The 21155-nt window shown below is 42.0% G+C and overlaps 1 protein-coding gene across 1 annotated transcript in view; it reads right to left on the bottom strand.

Annotated features, from left to right (window-relative positions):
* Window positions 1-20244, bottom strand: part of UNC5C (unc-5 netrin receptor C) — a 231651-nt gene extending 211407 nt beyond the window's left edge. The window contains exon 1 of the mRNA XM_042812571.1: window positions 20120-20244. Within this exon, the coding sequence (XP_042668505.1) occupies window positions 20120-20243 (124 nt within the window). The 5' untranslated portion in view covers window position 20244. The remainder of the gene's footprint in view (window positions 1-20119) is intronic.
* Window positions 20245-21155: the final 911 nt, after the last annotated feature.

Raw genomic sequence — 21155 nt, 5'->3', positions numbered from 1 at the left:
ATTGCCATTTCTGAGACTCAATGAAACACCCATGTGGACCCACAGTTATATAACAAAATAGTAAAAAAATATTCCCAGATTCAACAGCAGATGGAAACTTTATTTAGCTTGGAGAAGGCACCAGTTCCACCTTCTCCAGAGAAGTCTGGTGTATTGATGGAAAGATAAAAACTGGCAGTTTTTTGAAACGGGTCACCTCTTACAGACTTCTGAAAAGCAAGAAATTCCAAAATACAAGGAAGCATTTCTGAACATGAAGGCATACACAAGCCTCCAGGGAGAATATAGCAGAGCTCAGGGGAAGGAGCCGGGCTGAGGTTTTTCGAAATGGCTTATGATTTCACCCATCTCCACCATGGGACAGCTGAATGAGACGCTTGCTGGAAATATCCAGTATTTTGCTAACCCAGGTTAGCAAATGCCTCACAAAAGCTTTTATTTCCCCCTGAGGCATGCCATGAACACTCAGCAGATTCATTGCCTGCCTGCAGCAGGGCTCCGGACAGAGACAGCCAAGTCATCAGCATGGCCCTCACTTCCATCTGGCAGCTGCAAACAGCTCTGTTTGCACTCACTGCTGCTGTCAGCTGGATCATGCAGGAGTCTTCTCAGACAGCTCAGCACCCTTCCACCCTCATCCAAACCAGCTTAGTTTTTTGCTCTCTGCACAACCCTCAGGCACACTCCCCTGAAGAGTGGGGAGCCCACAACATGTCAGCAAAGAATTTATTAATTCCAACTATCTCTCTTCATTTTTGTGTCCACCCATTTGCCTTCTTTCAATTATCTCTCTGTTTTCAATCATCTCTCTGTTTTTTCAGTTTTATCTGTTACAAAACAGGAAGTGTCTGTCTTCTTGGAAATGTACTGCCGGGAAGCCTACCTGGAGATAGCACATGCAGTTGTGCTTACTCCTTGTGTTCTTACTGATGTGGAGTGTCGAACACTTCTTGGCATCCTATAACCATAAATGCTAGCTTGATCAATAAATAGAAGAATTCAGGAGCTTAGCTGAAGTAGAAAACTACATGTTAACAGCCATCAGAATGTCTTTATCTTTCAAATATATTATGTATATTACTATAGTAATCTCCAAACTGCAGGGAAGCTTAACCAAAATGTTCAATTAAAAGGAAAATAACCAGGGCCCTTATTCTTTGTGTTACTTATACCTGAAAAGAAAGGTAACATGCTTGCCTCTCCCTCTTTGATGCAGCAGTGTATTTTAGATATACTGTTCAGGTAATCCTGCACTTTTCTTATGCCAGCTCAGATGATTTCTCCAGCTGGCTTCAGCAGGTGCTCCCACCCAGGGAGATCCAAGCAATGGATTTTCTAGATACATCTTCCACAGGAGAAAATAAAGGGTCTGACGTACCAAAGATCTTTTCCCTCCAGCGCTAACACAATTTTATAAACACCAGAGCCAGCATGGCCATTACCCAGAATGAAAAAGAGTACTTGAATATGCAACATGACTCAAAAAATGAAAAACAGAGCTGACCTGTGCCTATTCCATGAGCTGAAAAAAGCAATAGGCTCCAGTTTCATGGCAGCAGGAAGAACATCCTTGTAAATGCTCTGGAAAGACTGTCTACCTGATGGGAAGAAAAGTATTAGGAAATCTGACTCCTAATTTTGTCTGCTCTAGCAGCAAAGATGAAGTAAGGAAGCAGCAACAAGACTGCTCACGAACCAGCTCACCATGTAAAAACCCAGAATTGTCTTTCTACATTTTCCGTGGTCTTTGGTTGGGAACAAGAAATGCCAGCCCTCTTCATACCACAAATTACTTCCATGCTTTCTGTAAGCCCACCAGAGGGGAATTGTAGGGTCTGCTGAATCTCCAGGTCTGCCTCTCACTCCTCCAGTTTCCATCCCAAAATGGAGATAATTACATATGCCTGTCTCTGATACATTTTTTCCTACTGCAAATAAAAATGTACAATATTTATCTGAAAGCTTTCGGAGCTTCTGATGAGTGTGATCTGAGCCCTCCCTATGCAAAGCAATTCTTACACTGGGGGCACTGGCTTTGCATGTCCCTTGCAAGACGGCCTTCATTCATTCATTCAAGTGGCATAAAAAGAAAAATATGTATAAGAAAACAGTGTAGAATACAAAAATACACTGAAAACTCTTCCTAAATTTTATTATGAATAGTTTTTAAGTTAGTGGATAATTTTTGATCCACTGTATCGTGTTTAATATTAAATCAAGCCAAATCCATAGATACACACAGCCTTTTAAATTTCTTCCTCTGTTAGCATAATATACTGGGTCAAGTATGACTACTGTTTATTTTAACTTTGCAAAATTGATCCCAGCTTCATATTTTTGAGAAGGATTGGTCCATTTTGGTACAGTTCCAGAATAAATCCTGCCTGTTCTTTTAAAGTGAGACTGAGTTTTGACATATCACCATTGTGACTGTGGCAAGCCTTTCTGGCACACATAATGAACGATTGACTTCTTTGCTTGTTTTCGTAGTGATAAATATGTGGTACCATTAGGCAGCAAAACAAAGTATTCCCCCAAAATCCCTGCTAAGCATATTTTGGAATTAATGGGGTAATATAGATCCATCATGCTTTCTTTCTATGCTAAGAAGTATTTGATTCCATAAAATTCACTCACTCACACATAATTTACATAACCAAAAGGAACATTGTATTTTCCTTTCTTCTGCATATGTAAAAAGAGCTGGCAATCTTACCAAGTTTAAAGATGCAATCTAGTTAGGCTTCTATAGATCTCACTGATGACTCATAAGAAAGATTCAATAACACTTCTTGCACATCAATACAAAAAAAAAAAAAAAAATCATTTACTTTTCAAGATGCAAAAAAGAAATGTAATCAGTAGACATCAGCAACACTTTTCTGATGAGAGTTCCTGTAACAGGGAGTTTACATTAACAATTCTTCAAAGATATTCCTGCTCTAAAATGCTTCCTAAGAGGCTGTTCCTCTTCTTATCAGCAAGTTTTGGTAGGATCCCTTGTTCTAGGCCATAGCCTTGCACAGCTGCACGCAGAGGAATAGGACTGACTGACCACACTGGTACACAGACAGTTGCAAAAGTGTCCTTGTACTTGAAATGTTAATAGGACTGGTCATGAGAGACATGATTTGTGCAGAACTCTGCCTTCACTCCCACTTTACATTTTCATTTGACGTTTCCCATGAGTATGAAACCCCAAAGCGCTTAAATCAACTTTATCAGTTCTTTTTACATCATCTTTTCTCCAAATCTCTCACCAAAACACCTCGTGTTCTGCCATTTTTTGTTGTTGTTCAGCTCCGCAGTTTTTTCTCTGGCATTTGGAGACAATGATGACACTAAGGTATCTTTTGTACCAGGCAAAAAAAAAAAAATCAATTTGGAAAACTGCACTTCTGAGTGCTGCCCACACCACACACAGACTCCTGAAACAGTTTTTGGATGAATAAGGAATGAACTCCCATTGAAAAAATAAATAAATGACACAACATTAAGAGATTACTAGATGGCAATTTTATTTTTTGTCTTGCTTTTTAAAGTACTACTTTGTTATTTAACAGGCCTTGTAATTACAACAGTGTAGACGATAAAAGCATGCAGATAGTAAAACATTTATTTTAAGAACCCTTCAATTTACATGACTTTTCTTTTGGTTTTCATGGGGTGCTTTACCACTCACCCCAGCTCTTACTGACCTGCCTGCCAGCCTGGTCTGAGACTACTGAGGCCTATCCCAAAGCAGCATGTGCCTCTCCAAACATCTCTCTGGCATTTCTTTATGGGCACCTGCTGCTGGTAATTACGGGCCTGTCTCCTAACCATTTCCTCTGGTTTATGTCAGAGCATTAGTCAGCCCACTTGATTGCAAACAAGCCCCAGTAACAGAGCACTGCACGAGCCCTTGCAGTAATTAGGCAGACCCAGCCAGCTCTGCGTTCTGTGTCTGCACAGAAAGGAGTGGTTTCTTTATAATAATCTTCCTTTTGTTGCTTTCGGTAGCATAATGCAGCACACGCTTTGGTAACCTTAACCAGACTGCCCACATGTGTCTGCCATGGGCTTTAGAACCAGTTGCTAAATGCACACTGCCCAGCTCCCCAGAACAAATCTCTGTTTGGCTGGAAGTACAGAATGCTGCCTTTCTTCAGCCTTAAATCCCATAAGTAAGTTTGTTCCCATCCCAAGTCTTCATGCAAATAAAATAGAAGACATACTTTGTACACCATCTTCATAAACATGTTCTGGGGGAAGGAGGATACTTTAGTTTCTTTATACAGTGCAGTATCTGTTTTGCTGCCCAGGGAAATGAAAATAAATACTGTAATGTATTCAAAACTCTTAATTCTCCAGAGAAATGTATTTTTTCTACTGTTACTAATTAGTATTTGAAACCACTAATCCTATTCAGGTTGGCTTTTGTTTGTTTTAATTTTCCATTGCCTACTTTGAGAAAAGCCAATGATGAAAATTCACTTTTAGTGTTGTTTTAGTAAATACCTTCTGAGATGGTCAAAAGCAGCTGGCAAGTGCAGCAGCTAGACAGAGCCTCAGTGGCACCCAGACCTGCTGAGGAAAGTTCACTTGCTGACCGGGGTCGGGGAGATACTTCTGTTCTAGGGGCAATAGGAGCACAGTCTTTTCATTTTGAATATCATACTTGGCTAAACCTTCGCACTGGTGTGGTGATGAGCGACTTTAATGTCTTCCCAAGAAAATTTCTGCAAGCTATGCTTTTTTAAAAACTAAAGATTCCCAACCAACTAGCAGTAGTAAAAAACATTTTAGCCAATAATTGCTGTTCTAGATGGCTATCTTTTCTTCTTGATTCTTTTTAGTGGGACAAGATCTTGTAAAGATAGAAACATTTTCCTCCCTATTTTAATGTGGGGCTCTTTGTTAGCACTGGGATTGATCTCTGATATGCTTTGCTGTCTCTGTTCCTTTATTTCATTTACTTTAAAGGCATGCTTAGAGACATGGAAATTTTTCCATCCCAACAGATGGGACAGAAATCTCTCCCTGAGGAACACAATCTTGTAAAAACTGGAGCTGTTCACAGCCCTCAGCTGGCACTGCACTAAAGCGTTTAGCAAAGGAACGCATTTGCTGAAGGCCCCTCCATCCAAGAAAGGCAGCAAACCTGATCATAATCAGAAGGCTCAAAAACTAAAGCCCAAGGGCTGAAACTTGTGACGAACAGATGAGGCTAAGTTGCATACACAATTTACCTGTGCACCTCAACACATTAAGATGCATTTATATGCATGCCTACACCAGCTGGTGTCTACATCCTTCCTAACCAAAATGCTGTTGGCCTTCCCTAGCCCCAGACTCGTGCACGTACAAGAACTTTATGGTGAGGGTGATGGAGCACTGGAACAGGCTGCCCAGGGAGGCTGTGGAGTCTCCTTCTCTGGAGATATTCAAGTCTCACCTGGACGCCTACCTGTGTGACCTGGTTTAGGGAACCTCCTTTGGCAGGGGGGTTGGTCTCAATGATCTCTGGAGGTCCCTTCTAACCCCTACAACTCTGTGATTCTGAGATTCTGATTCTGTGAAATTTTTGCACACACCTATCAGACCAGGTGGCCCTCAAGTCATGAAAATATGGTACTGCAGAAAATCTTGTTAAGGTTTTTTTGCTACTATAGGAAGACTTATGTTTCCAGTTAGATAATGGTGGCAGCTGAAAACTAAAGGTCACATCACCTGATATTAAACAATCCCACATTTGATAAACAAACCAGCACACAAATCAGGAAAACAGAATTTTGAGCCTAGGGCTATTGTCAGGTCAGCTCTTCACCCTGCAGGTAAATGCATCTTCCAAAACAATACTTCACTGTCTGTAGACTTGCAATAGACTCACATGACCTTTTTAGTTGTGTTTGTGGGGGAAAAGTACAAACATTTATGTAAGTTATTTCAGCTCAGAAATTCCTTGTGATTAATTAATTATATATATAAAAATTTCTCAAAGGACAGTGGACACTGTATGCACATACACATAACAAAGCAGTTTAGTATTTTTCATACACTGCAGTATTCTCAACCAATGACTCAGCCTTCAGTGCAAGTTCTCAGAAAATTGAGAAGTGGCACTTCAGCTTCCAAAAATCAAAGTACATTATTTAGGAGCCTCTTCAGAAGCAATCACCTGCTGCACACTGTATAGTTACACCTTTGCAAACCATAGCTTTGCATTCCTAGGTGCCCATATGAAGTTAATAGTGATGAATACTGATTGCAAAATGACAGCAGTTTATATTTAAGAAAGTATATTGATGTATCTTAAAACACTGACCATGTAAAAGCAAGATAAAGTTAGATGAAGTCTGATAGAGAATTAAGTTTTGATCTTTATTGTTTTTTAAAGAGTGACCTTAAAAAACCATTTCCTGGTACTTTTAATTTATCATAAGCATGACTGATAATAATAAGAAATAGGTTATTTTGTGCATTTATTTTTCAGATGCCACTTCAGACAACAAGCAATGCAACTGTTTCTACTTTGGACTATGGTTAAGAGTTAATATGCTTAAATAAACCAAACTTCAGGAGCTGACAAAAAGTATCCAAGAGCGTTTTAAGACAAATTATGACCCTGCAGAAGATGCAGCAAACAGTTCCCCACTAATGTACTTCTATGGAAGTCCTGAAATTCACAGTTCAAAATGGGAAACTTCTAAAGGATCAACTAGCTAAAGGATCAACTAGTCTTTCTTTTGATGAGCATAAAGAAGAAAGAAAAATAAATGAGTACATTAAAAAACCCTTACAATTTTTATTTAATAAACATCCCTCTTCACAGCTTGGGAGCCAGAAATGCATATGTATTAACCCACTGAATTCCAAAATGCTTACATGACATCAGAAAGCTGAGAAAATTGTACAAATGTCAGACATCTTTGAGAGCTAACACAATCAGAACATCCCAGAAGTTTTGCTTAACAATAAGTTTTGTTTGCATAAATGACTGCAAAAAGTCCTTGTAGTTCTTACTAACTGCAGAAAATATTAACGGTGTCTTGGAGTACCAGTTACGTCACAGATCTTCATTGGCCTGCTATGAAAAAAATCTCTGAGCCACAGCCAAGCTCCAGGTATTGAAAAAGAAGAAAGAAAGTGATGGACAAAGTGTTTGCCAATTTATGTCAACTTCAGTGGGGGAATCCAACCACAGAAGAAAAATAAAATGATAAATACTTTGGTTTGCATTACTGTTTTTCAAAGCCTTTGCTTTGGGGAAAAAGAAGATTTGCAGGATGATTATAAACCTTTTCACGGAACTTCAAGGCCCTTCTCTGAACTGAACACATTTACACACACAGTCGTAACGCAAAGATGGTTTAGTAGCCTCATGCAACCCCAACTATTCTGTACTAGACTATTGATCTCCTCTTCTCTTTCTATTTAAATACAGACTCAAAGTCTTCCCTGAAAGCCTCCATCTAGTACATCACAGGCTCACAAGTCTCCCAGCACTCCGCTACAAACCTAGCTTCTTGTCACCTTAGGTTTTCACAGTCCTTAGGGGGCCCTGAATTGTCTGCATAAAACTAGGAGATGAAAATGATTATGCACATGGTTCAGGCTTAGTGTGCAACAGACAGACATCCAGATGGGTAAAAATAGCAAAACTTTCTGAAAGACGAAGAATATTGGTATTGCAATTCTTCTTCCAATGAAAAGTATTCATGACTGTAATTGTCCCATATCAATATGAACAGCATCACTTTGTCAGCTCCAGCCTAATTCATTTACATAATTCTCCCAGCACATGAAAATGTATATATTTACTTTTTTTTTTTTTTTTTTAATAAAAAAATACAATAATGATTTTTTTTTTCAATAACAGGAGAAATGGTGCAAGAGATGAGACAAAAACATACGGAAAAAGTCACTTTTGACCTATTTTTTATCCTTTAAACCCCAAAGTGGACTCAGTATTAAAATCAAAGCACTCTTAAGTATATTGTGAAATATTTACAGCTGTTATTACTGCCTGATTTATGTGTGCAGAGACCAGATTATTCAGACTGGTTTCACAATATGTTAGTAAACAGGATTTTGTTTGGTAATTATATTAAACATGTCCACTGGAATTAATTACAAATGGTATTTTACTGTACTTGATAAAAGCACTAGGCAGCAAGAAATAATGATGGCAAAAAAAAAGAAGTCTCCTCTCATTTTCAGTAAAGCTTTCCATGTGAAAATCTGTCAACATGAAAAGTTACTGCTTGTAATTAAAGCCAGGCTTTAGTTCAGTAATATGTTTACATGTTATGTTCCAGAAGGGAAAAAATGCAATTGAATTACTCTCCTTAAAGCCTGTGGTTCATAAACACATGGTCTGCTCTGAGCACGCTACTAATGTCGACTCCTGCAGCCTGGGAAGAAAAAAAATAATAATTAAACAAAAAAATCAGCCAAGCCTCACACCACATTTGAGAGTTTTGCACTATTAACGTGGTTTGTTACAAGTTTAAGAGAGCCCTCCAGATGTGCTTGCAGGATTTTTGCTGTGGGTATGCCTACCCAGATCAGGCATTTAAGCTCTGCTCTTGTCAGTACTTGTACAAGGTTTCACTAATGGACTGATAACAGCAAAGAGGAGGTGGAGAAGTTTGTGAGAACGACAGCAACGAGCTAATTACCCCTCTGCTTCAGTTCTTGCATTAGCTCACTAAACATCCCTTAGACAGCCTCCACAATGGCTTTATAGCACAATATCTGTTTTCAAAGGTGACTTGAAGACAACTTTTCAGAATTAAACTGGGTTCAAATTGCCAACCTGGGTGCTAAGTGGTGCTCCAGGAGAGGACCCCACTCTGCTGGCTGCTTTTGAAGATGAGACCATTTCTACTCTTTCAACATTTGTTATGCTCCCTTTCTTTTTAATAAACACGCACCATTTTCTCACCGTCCCTCTGTATCCTTTTTCCTATACATAAGTGGTATGTGTAAGATGCTATTTGTTGTAGAAATAGTTAACTAGAATTTAGGACCAGAGGCATACAAACACTGTATACTGACAAGTTTAAATGCTCTCATATTACATAATGAGACGTATTTCCTAAATAGACAGCAAATAACTTTTTTTCCCCCCCATGGCAACCCAGTGCTCTACATGACAAAGCATGTTACTAGCTTCAGTAGAAAATGTTCTTGAGCAAGGTCATAACATATTTCATGGTAAAGAACCAAACAGATAAGCTGGTCTGTGGTTATGCAGCGTTACAGAAGTCTGTATGCTGAATTTGCTAATTTAGCTTCAATTCACAAACCTGATGCTCATTGCTTCTCTTCTATTTTTGTTTCCTGTTAATGCAGCCAGATGGGAACTTCAGTATGATTACAACTCTCCCTACTTTAATATGAACTCTTCATCCTACTACTATCAGCTGACATTTGCTTTACTTAATGTACATACATTTTAAAAAATTACAGAAGTGCAATTGCTGCATTACATGAAAAATTCCATTGTACATTTAGCTGACATAGCATCAGCTGCTGTTTAAACTGGGCTTAGCTAATGGACTTTTAATGTCAGTGGGGTTATGTGCAGTTACTGGCTATTAGCAGGAACGGGCCCTTTCTATAAAAATCACTTTTCCTCAAGCATGTTGTTTGAACATTCCTTCCTCTGATTTAGTGACTGTCACCAAATACAAAACAAATGCAAGGACGCTGGAATCTACTGTTATCTTTAAAACCAACTTAACCTCAGCCCGGCCTCCACAAACAAAATACACATCTTGCATTGGTGCTGGCAGATATAAAACTTTAAGGACAAAAGACCAAATTTTCTTCATGTTACTCAGATGTAAATCCCAAGCAACCCAGCAAAACTAATGAGACAGTAAGAAAAACATGATGTAGGTATTGTCATTGGTTGATTTCCCCAAGAGAAAGCATTTTTATTATTATTATTATTATTTTTTTTTTTTACAATGAAACCAAGTTCCCATAAAATAAGCTCATCAGCAAAGTTTTAGCAGATGCATACTCCACGGCATGTCACTTTGTCATGTAAAATCAGTTTTCTTTGTAAATGGTTCTTATAAATGCAAATTTAAGACTTTCTGCTGGAGATTGCAAAATGATGGACACATTTACAACGCACGTAAATGAACCAGGTTTTCCTTTCTTTTCAAGATTTGGTAGATTTTATCCAATAAGCTATGTTTACTACACTGAACTAATATATAAAAGACTTAGCAGAAAAAAAAAAAGAAAAAGATGACTCACACAGAAATACTGCAGGACACTGAAAGCACAAAAGCTAGCAGAAACTGAAGATTTTTGCCTTTGTCAAAAGACACATGGCGCTACTCATTCTGCTACCTAGCCCAGGATAATCACCGCTTTTATTACCAGCTGTTACATTTATAACTCCAGCCTCAGAAGCCTGAGTATGCTTTTACAGTAGCAGAGGACTTCAGTTAAAAACAACAGAAAGCTGAGGCAGGTAATCGCCCGGCATTCACCTGTGTGTAATAGACATTTATGCGGGTATCTGCTACAGTTGGTGGCATTTGGCTGTCAGTGTTCCTACTGGAAATAATGTGGCAAAACCCAAGAAAAGAAAAATTGCCTGGAAGATCCTCACCAACCGATTTTCAAGTAAGGCGTGGTATTAATCTCTGTGCAGCTAAGCCGTATCACTACATGTAAGAGGAATGGAAAGCACGAAAGTATTCAAACTAGTGAACTTAAAAATAAACAAAACATACAAAAAAAAATTGACAACAAAAAACGAACAAACAAAAAAAAAGGCTATGTCAAGGTCCGTGTATTTGTGAGACTCGCTCTACTGTGCTGACATAATTTTTTTTTTTTTACACAAAACTGTTACAGCTGCTATGTCTTGTCTTTGAAATTAATGGAGCTATATATTTTGTTGGCCACAGCCTGGACTTGTGTAAGTATATCCTTGATTTAAGTATGGGGGAAAAAAAAAAAGAAAACAAAAGTAAACTGACACCACTAAGTTCTGAACTTTCTAGCTATAAACTTTCTAGTTACTCAGTAATAACCAAGAAATTAGGCATTTCCTACTTGCTAAGGCACAGCTATTTTAAATGAGAGAGACAAGGAAAACCAGCACTCGTATCCTTGTCAGCAGAGATGTGCTGCATAAGAAGAACACTGTGTTTTATTTCAGCAAGTGACTGAAAAAGTTACCCTCACCTTCAGAAACTGGTGAGGAAGCAGAAAGGAAGTCCCTAAGCTGTGTTTGTAATGTCTGTGTGAAAGGAATTTTTAATGGGGATGATGATTTGCCAAAAACCATCGCAGCTTTTGGGCCAAAAAGCTTACAGCAAGGAATACTGGTAATTCATGAGCCAATTCAGCAGGAACACTGCTGGTACCAGGGCATATTCTTCACCATTTCATTATAGCCCCATCCCTTAACTGGACAGAATTCGGATTTTTCCATAATTAACTCATATTTTCAGATCTGTGGCAAACAAGAGAGAAAGGAAATTTTATGTCCTACTAGTTGAAAACACCAGTGAGTTTTGTCCTAAACTTAGAACAAAAGCTCAAGCCACAGAGATTACACTTTAATCTCAGTGACTGCAGACCATCCAAAATTTCAGACTGAGCGCCTCGCTGCTAGATGCTCTGGTTGCTGCTGAAAGCTGTTGATGCTGTACGATTGAGAGGTGAAAGGAATACATCTGTTAATTCTGAGAGCAGCTGGCAGAACTGGGAGACATATTAATAACAGAGATAATTAATTCAGACTAAGAGTGCACATGCATACCTTGAATTATTCTCAGCAAACAGAAGTAGATCTGTTACAGCTCGTGTAGGTAAATCCAATGCACGAGAACGGTCTTAACCTCACTTGCTATTCAGTCCCACTTCTCATTCCCCCCTTTTGGTATGACTGAACTGCAATTAACCTTATTCAGGGAGACTACGTCCTTATTTTCTCTCAATACGTAAACTTCTAGTATAAACATGCATGCTGGAACTGAAGAAGACAAGCGATACATCTATGCAATACATAAATACACCAAATACCATAGGAGAACAGGAATTCACACTCCAATTGTTATTCAACCAGTTTATGGTTATAACGCAGCTCTCAAAAACTCTCTGAATGTCTAACAATCATCTTGTGGTGATCTCTTCCTGCTGCTTCATGAGATGTACTAAAATCAAGCAAAGGAAAAATGAGGAGTTCAAACAGGTTTCCTAAACGCACACAGAGGAGTCAAACTCTTTAGACAGATAAGTTAAAGCTTACTTGCCTGTTTCCCCCTGTCTAGTTGATGAAATTCAAGATCTCTCAAAAAATCACATCCTCTACTCAGGGGACCAAGGAAAACGCAGGCTTTCCTTTCTCTCAAAGGATACACCGTTAATCCACAGAGCTTAACGTTTCAACCTCTCACTCAATATGAGACTAAGAAATAAAGCTACTTTACTTCTTGAAAATAACTAAAAAGGGATTGGGAAGAACTACCTAACAAGAAAATTCTCAGCTGTTGCCAGACCAGTAAAACCTTTCCAAGCTCCTTAGCATTATTGTTGATAATGTTACCTCCAAGAGAGAAAAAAAGATACTGATTTAATTGCCTAGGCAACCTGGGCTTTGGCAACTCATAAGGCAACAGGGTGTAAGCTGCTTCATTCAGTTGAATATGATATTCCTGAATTTGATTTAAACAAAAAAAATCCACCCAAAGCAGTGACCCTTATTCCATTTACAGCAGCACTGCTGTTACCCACTGGAACTGCTATCACTCCTTACAAATGTAGGCTGTTTGGGATAATTTCACTGGTCTAACCAAGTCCATTTTAAACACTTGCCAGTGTAAATTCAGAGTTCCCACAAAGCATCCCTGTTCTGAGCAATGGCATGTGCTTTTGCCCTTCATCTTTTAGGCATCTTTTGGGTGCCAGCATATATAAACAAATTGTTGGGTAGACCAGGTAAATGCAATTTTAGGAAAACATCTGAGAGCCTTCAGCACGGCGTTCCCACCGCAGTATTCATGTTTGGGATTTTCAGATGAGGAGAAGGAGGGACTAGAAAAAACACCATCTCCAGCATTCACAAGCCTCTGTTTCTCATTCTGGTTCCCATACACATTTGCTACACACTCTTCAGCAGTTCACCTGACATCTCTCCACCAAACAGCAATAAAACACAGCTCTCCTCCCAGTTCAGCACGCAGAATTAAAAATCTTGTTACTGCAATGTAACCAATGAGAAACTCTTACGATCTCCAGCAATGCAAACATAGCAAAACCATCCTAAGGAGGCAATTGTAGATGTTCCCCATGTGGGGTGCCACCAGTTGGTGTGCACACAACTTCTTTGCTGCCTTCTCTTTGCTGTTCCAGTGCAGACCTCATAACAAAGAAAAGTGAGAATTTGGAGAGGCACTGAGCACTGCACTATGTATAGAAAGACCCTACTTTTATGGATTACTGCACCTACGCAAGCTAGAGCAGCAGGGAGAGTTGTGTTTGGGGACTAGCAAAAACACTCACCTAAACCCAGTGCTGCCTGTCCTTCCTGAGGCAGGCACTATGGCCAAGTTGTGTTTCTCCACCTCAATCTGCATCAGTCAAATCAGTGAGATATAAAAGGAGCACAAGATCTAGGAAGTGCTGCAAATACATGCCTTAACTTGTGTTGAATCAGGTCTGTAAGTCAAGCTTAATAGTGAAACTTTCCACAAATCTGTTTGGGATATTTTTATAAATGTAAAGAAGAATGAAAGCTGTTATTGTCTGAATATTCCATAATGTCTAACATTTTTATTTTCACTGAACATCCAGGAGACTTTTAGAGAGGGGAGGAAAAAGAAGAGTTTGGCCAGCAGAACAAATATTTGGTATGTTACTGACCTTTTTGCTAAAAGAACTGAATCCTTTCTGGTTTTGATTAAGGTTTCTTGTTGGGGGGAGGTTTCTTGAAGGGTGTCAGCCACATCCCCTTCCCCCAAGCAAATAAACAAAAACTATTCTTCTCCTCCCCCGCCCCAATGGAGTTTTCTGCATTGATAAAATTTTTAAGTGAAACTGCTTTTGCCCAGAGCTTCTAGGTAATAATGTGTCAAACTATAAAGGGACTCCCCAAGTCCCAGTGTTTGGTGAATTAGGAGGAAATCCCATTTTTCCTGCTGAACACATGTGATTTGGGATGAAGTTGGGAAGGCAAATAGGAAGCTGCTCTGATGACGACTACCTGGGGGAGAGGGGGGATGAATGCTGCACAAGAGCATCTCCAAGGTTATGACAAGCTGGGAAACCCTTTAGCAGCTCTTGCTCATGCTCTGAACCACAGTGCCTGACTTGTGAATACTACTTGAAAGCGCAGAGCCTGCCTTGAAGAAAGCAACTGGATCACACTACAGTTTGTGGTTTCATTTCACCTTTTTCTGCTAGTAGGTATGCCCATGGCTTACAGTCAGTTCTGTGTGCCACATCCCTACCTTAGAAAGATGAATCTAAATAAAACAAACAAAAAACAACCCACAATCTATGCTCTGCAAAATGTTTAAGCACATCTACTACAAATATAAAGACAATACTGAATAAATCCTCTCCCTGTCACACTGCCAGAATTTGGGGCTGGAATATTTGCAGATGGCCCCATTATATTAAGCATGTGGTAACAAATTACGTGCAAAATTAAGGAGAATTCTGTTGTTTCTATTTGCTCAATGCTAGCTGCTTCACAAACATTTCCATTTTCAACATATTTTCAAATGTTCACTTACAAATGAAGCCAGTTTAGTCTTCTTTTGGATACAGTTGGCCTCCCAGAAGACTTACTGCCATTTCCTTCAGATCACCTCTTGGATAATGTTATGATGGAGGGCTCTAGGGGCACTGACTCCCAAGACCAGACTCTGCTGAGCACACACAATAAATCACCTAAAACACCACCATTCTTCAGCCCTTGGAAACGGTCAGAACTGAACTGTGCCTCTGTACAGCATTATTCTGCAGCTCTGCAGATGGAGGTCATAGTTAACTGGAAAACCACCACTTGCCTCTTATTCCTTACGCTGCATCCTTGACTTATGCTTTAAAGCTCACGCTGGTTTATATCTGTGAGTTGAATGTCAAAGCAGAACTAGCTAATGAAAATGACAGGCGATGTAATTACCGCTGTATTGGCACTGGTGCCAAGATTGCTGCCTGCTAAACTTGAATACCTCCACTGGGTGGCCAGCAGCACACACACTTCACAAACACACTCACTGCTCTCCCGACCCAGAGGGAGGACATGAGGATGGGAAAAAAGAACACCTTTGTTTCCTATAGCACCATATATACAGTTACATGAAACACATTGCATTGGCAGAGCACCCATGATTAAACTAGCCTTTATTTCAAGGATATGACGTGTTTTAGATGACAAACCAAAGATCCAAACGCTTGAGACTCACACTGAGTCAAATCATCTGTCTCCATTGCGGTAAACAGTCTGCTCCTTTGAGTAACATACTCAGAAATTCCCCAGCGTTAGAGCAATTACAAATATTTTTTCTGATTATCTATTATATGTTATCTATTATTATCTATTCATGTGTCTTTTTTCAATATTCAGGAACCAGATTCCTCAAAAGTCCAACAATGTGAAGTCCTGAAAGACACCATAAAGGAAGAAACACGGCCATATTGTAGGTTACTTCAAACAACACTTCGAGGCTAGCAAGGTAAAATATGCGTAGCTTCACGTTTCAAACTAGCTCTACCCAGTGTTTTACATATACACAAAATTCTGACCATGTACTGTACAGAAATACCCAACTACTCTTCTACCAGCATGAGTTTCTCTCATGTACCATGAGAACTGATGTTGCACCTTATCCCATTCAACTGGACAGACTGACTGTGCCTCAAAACATCCATCTCTACTTGTACAAAAAAATAAAGATATTTATTTGAAAATGCCTGATAAATATAATCCACATGTTCTCCTCTCTTGCTTTGCAGACCAGCTATGGAAATGATTTGCCTGTCTTTGGAACACAGTTCTCAGATGTACTGTATTTGGAAAATTCAATTAGAAAAAGCCTTTTTAATATGGTTAATGCTCTTTCCTGTTTCTGACATTTTCACACACAAAGCTAGTCACAAAGTGCAGTGAATAACCAGGGTTTTGAAACCACTACAAAAAAACAAGCAAACAAAAAAGTCATGTGCTGAACGATGCATATAAAATGACTGGGTGTAAAAATGTTGCATGATTGTGGAAATGTTGAGAAACCACCAATGCATTCTTACTATACTGAATAATGGCAAGAACAGTAATGCTGAAAATTCATCAGAAGGGGGCTGTATTTGATGCATGCACTTCTGTGTTATTTTTTTCTGGAACTGTTGTAACCGACTGGCTAAAGACTAGACAGACAAAAGCACAGATTCTGACTCATTCATTCCCATGGAGAAACTCCCTCCACAACTGAGGGATCTCTGCACTTCATTTTAATCCTGCTGAAACTGCCCCTCGGTCAGCCAAGGCCTCCCAGTGGGCCACCTTGCTCCTTGGGAAGCCTCTGCAGCACTAAAATGCTACTGAGGGCAAGTAAGGGCTGCAACATCTGGCCCAAACTTGTGAACATCTCTGAAATCTGCAAGAGCAGAACGCTTGAAAACAGAATAATGTTCCAAATGGGTTTATCTGTTCACTGTGAAATACTCCTTGGCTTTACTGACACAGATGCTATTACATTCACACGATCAAATATAAGTGGTCCACTGATACATCAAGAAAATTAAGTCTGTTTTTCCTTTTTTCCTACAAGATGCATTTAGTTCTTTTTAATCGGGAAGCGCATCCCCAAAAGGTTCATACATTCACATGTTGTGTTTCACTTTTTCCGCACCAAGCATTTTCAAACTGCTGCTGTTGGTAATAAGGAGTATGCTGGGGTAGGACAAATATCTGCACATATGGCTCTTTTACAGTTTTCTTTTTAAATTATCACTTTAATTTAATTAGGTTTCAGAGGTTAAGCATAAAAAATGCACTTTCACTGTAAAGGAAGAAATGAGACAAAACCTCATTCACATGCAGCCCCTTTGACTTCAACTTTTCTACCCATCTCTTCCGCATTATTATTAGCCCATGAAGCTGGCAGAACCACACTCACCACTGCAGGTGTGCATTTCAGCTCTCCTTTTGTCCCACCCATCTTTGAAAAAAAGAATAGGGCTGTGGGGCAAAGCCTTTTTAAGGTCCAAAGAGAAGAGAAAGTAGGGAAGCACAACAGCTGAAGCACAGTCTCTGCTGATAGACACAAGAAGGGAAAGTTGCTCTGACGGCAGATGGCACCAAGATGCTGAGCACAGCTAGGTCTGGAGTTGGCTGTTCGTTTCTCTTGCATATTGGGATGCCTGGATTCTCTTTTTAATGGGGCTTTTTAAATATATAGCAGTATAATGAATATAACAAACATCACATTCAAACTGATTTTGGCTTGATAATTTCCCTGGCCCTTTTCACTCCCCTTTAAAAATTACAGGCTCTCTCTAACATTGGGGCCATTTCCTGTTCTCTCCTGATAACAACGGAAAAATACTTAAGACAGCTTCAGATAATAAGATAAGAAATGCTAATAAAAAAGTGTATTTAGGTCTGCTGAATGGTTTACAGGAGGATTCTGGGATGCAATGATATGAATCTCTCTGCAAGGGAGCATGGGGGCTGATCCACCAAGCACTCAATTGATACATTTATTTTCCAAGAGGCAATGGAAAGAGAAAGCATTAAAGCAGAAGCCCCACAATGCCCATGGCTTCCCTAGCCAGCTTCAAAAGATAAAGCTGGTTGGGGAATGGAGAAGCAAAGCAAAATAAGAAATAGCACTAGGAGCAAGTACTGGGGGGGGGAAAAATACACCTCCTTCCATTCCTCTTAAAATTATAACTGTGTCAGTGTTTGCTGGTTGAAGACAGCCACCCCTTTAAGCCTTTTTTTTTTTTTTTTTTTTTCCTGTTGTTTTTGCTTTTCAAAGCATCACATAGGACGACTGAATTGTTTGCACAATTAAAACCATGTCAGCTGGCTCCAGACCCACTGAAAATCAGAAAAGACTAAGGCTGATTTGGAGAGTGCCACATTTTCCATTTCTGCTCCTTTCAAGGGTCTGTGAATGAAAGAACTAGTGGAGGGGTTCCACCACAGAAAAGATTGACCAACTGGGTGATGACTTTGGAGAATGAGGTTGCATAAGAATCATTTTAATATTTGCGTATTTTGGAAACATAGAAACAAAAGAGCACTAAAACTTTGCCCATGAGATATAGTAAGAAAACTTCCTGAAGAGGGCACAGTTAAACTGTTGATTCATTGCCTTACAGAAGCACTATGTATACATAAATGAAGTTCACTAGGACAAACACCAACCAGAAAATCCCTCAGCTCTGGGAAGGATGCCAAAGCCAGGTCTGCACCCAAATTCTGCACCCACATCCAACAAACAGGAAACAAAAATAAAAGCAGCCGTGGAAAAAATGAGTCAAAACCAAATGACTATCTCCCTCAGTTTTCCACCCAGTTGTGGAAAGTGTGTGACATGGCAAATGATGGGAAATATTGCTCGAGACCTCTCCTGCCTTTCTTGGTCCCGCACTAATGCCCCCTGGTCTTGTCCCTAAGCACACACACACAGCACTCTGCCATGCAGCATTACATTATGAACACGTGGCAGCGGGTGCAGGATGCCCTGCAGCAGGCAGACGTGGAGCAGCAGGTCCCCGTGTCCTGCCAGCAGGACATCAGGCTCCTTGCTACTCCAGGTTCTGCTGCCCAAGGGGATCTTCTCAATCCTCAGATCTGCACAGACTGACATGAAGACACTGACATCTAGGTCTGTGTGCACATGGTGCTAATAAAAGCTTGAAAAACAGAAACATCAAGCCCCAGCCATATCCAACAGGAAAGCAACTGAGGAAATAAACGATGCAGAAATGTGATATGATGCATAATCGGTTTTTGTACTTCCATTTTCTACAGTCTCTTTTTCATGACCAGGTTTCCGATATCCCTGTGAGATAAATTCCTGGTATACTGTGGAAACGTGACCAAGGGTGAAGCAATTACCACCGGGTAGGGATTAACGGGGTTAAGGTACAAAAACGATGCGCACTGCATCCCAACACCCTGCCGGGGGCAACGGGAACAAGAACGGGCGGGAGCACTCCCCAGGCCAAAGGCTGGAGAGGAGTAGGCTGAGATGGCTGGGAGAGAGCACGGGGTCGGGCTGTGAGGCCGTCTCTAGTGCCTCTCGACTGAAGTGATGAGGGGGAAACCAGCGTTCTTCCACTTGCACTGTGCTGACATCTCCAAATCAAAGCTTTGCCGCACGTTGCTGTTTCTCGGTGGCAGGTATGAAACACGCGATCAGCTTCTGACAATTCCTTTCTCTCGCTACCAACGTAACCGGGAATTTGCAAGAGCTTTAACGAACACGCACATCCCTGCTACGTGCTGTGCTGCCCACACGCAGAAGCAACCTCTCTCCCCCCAGTGCTGAGGAGCTCGTAGAAAAGTATTTCTCAGCAGAAGCCATCATTTCCACTTCAGCTCAAACTCCCGGGAAGAGAGGAGAAAAGCACCGAGAAAGTTTTATCTGGCAGCAGAAGCAGCTTCCCGCTGTGCCTGCCTGCAGCAGCCGGGCTGGGGCGAACCGAACCGGGGTTCTTTGTGATTGATGCTCCAGGCACCGCGGAACGCATGGAGCCACTTTCACTTTGATGGGGGAATTTGCACACAGGCTCGGAGAGAAACATACTTAGTAAATGCCCCGACCCGGCGAAAATAAAACAGTAACATAAAATAAAGACACTACACACGCGGTAACTGCCTTCGGGTCCATCACGCTTTAAGAAAGAAGCAGAGCGTGGGAGAAGCGGGTCTCACCAAAGACCTCTGCCAAGGGGTCGGAGCAGCCGCAACGGCTCCCACCTGCTGTGCCCGCAGAGCCCCCAGCTCCACCGGGCCCCATCCAGCCCAACGACTGCTCACCCCCGCCCCGCTCCCGGCTGGAGACCCCAGGACGGGACGGGGCAGCCGCCCCGCTGGCCGCGTACCGCCGGCTCGCCCCGCCCGCAGACCCTGCAGTCTCACCTTGCGCGGCGGAGCCGGGCCGGCTGGCCCCCAGGACGGCCAGCGCGGGGAGCACCACGCTGTGCAGCAGGTATCCCATTCCCAGCCCGCAGCGGGCCGCCGTGCCCTCCAGCCCTTTCCCCATAGCCGGGCGGTAGCGCAGAAAGGTGCCTCTCGAAGCCGGTTCAGCCACCGGCGGCCCCGTCCCGGCGCGGAGCCCCGCAGGCGCTCAGGCTGCGCGGAGTGCGGCGGGGCGGGGGGCGGCGGGGCACGGGCTCGGCATGGCGGGGTGCGTAGCGGAGCCCAGCAGAGAGCTGCCTTCCCGCGGGTGCCTCGGCTCGGAACGGCGAGGCTAGCTCCAGCCCGCAGCCCGCGGGGCGGGGACGGGTGGGGGCCGGGCAGGGCCGGGCTGGGAGAGGGGCTGTGCCGCCCGCCTGCGCTCAAATGCGAGCCGGAGCCGAGGAGCGAACCCAGAGGGAAAGGGGGCGGGGGAGGCTGGGAACCACCCGCCGCAGCCCTGCCCCGCTCCCCCTGCGCGGATGCTGAAGCACACACATACACACTACCCAACGCAAACAGCCCTCCTCGATCCGGCTGAGGGAGCAGGGGGAAAGGCTACCCCGGGAGGGGGTTGGGGAGCCCCATTCCCCGGGGAACGGCTTTCCCTTTCCTTTCCTTTGCCACCTCTCCTAAAAGGCTGAGGTCACCCCAGGGTCCCAGCCCTTAGCCCAGCACCCTCAACATGCCTTCTCTTGCCCTCTGCCTTCATTGCTTGTCCACCGAACCCCACAGGCAGTGCCCACAGCTGAGGTTCATTGCTCGATCAGGGCTTGCTTAGAATTCACTGCTGGTTTAGGTTCTTAAGTTGCTGTTCCCCTTGCAGAGCCCAGGTGGGCTGCCTGTGGCAGTGCCCAGACACAGCTTCTCATATGCCAGGCTGCACCTACTCCAGGGGCCTATAGTCCCATAGCATACTGTGCTGCCCTGGGCAGCCTCTCCTGCAGTCCAAAAGCTCCCTAAGGAGAGCTGCCCATGAGACAAGCAGCACTTTTTCATG

Source organism: Centrocercus urophasianus, unplaced genomic scaffold, assembly GCF_019232065.1.
Source record: "Centrocercus urophasianus isolate 14NV4802_14NV808 unplaced genomic scaffold, USGS_Curo_1.0 seq_13, whole genome shotgun sequence".
NCBI classification, from domain to species: Eukaryota; Metazoa; Chordata; class Aves; order Galliformes; family Phasianidae; genus Centrocercus; species Centrocercus urophasianus.
Note: the sequence above shows the minus strand (reverse complement) of the source record. Positions and strands in the feature narration are given on the sequence as shown.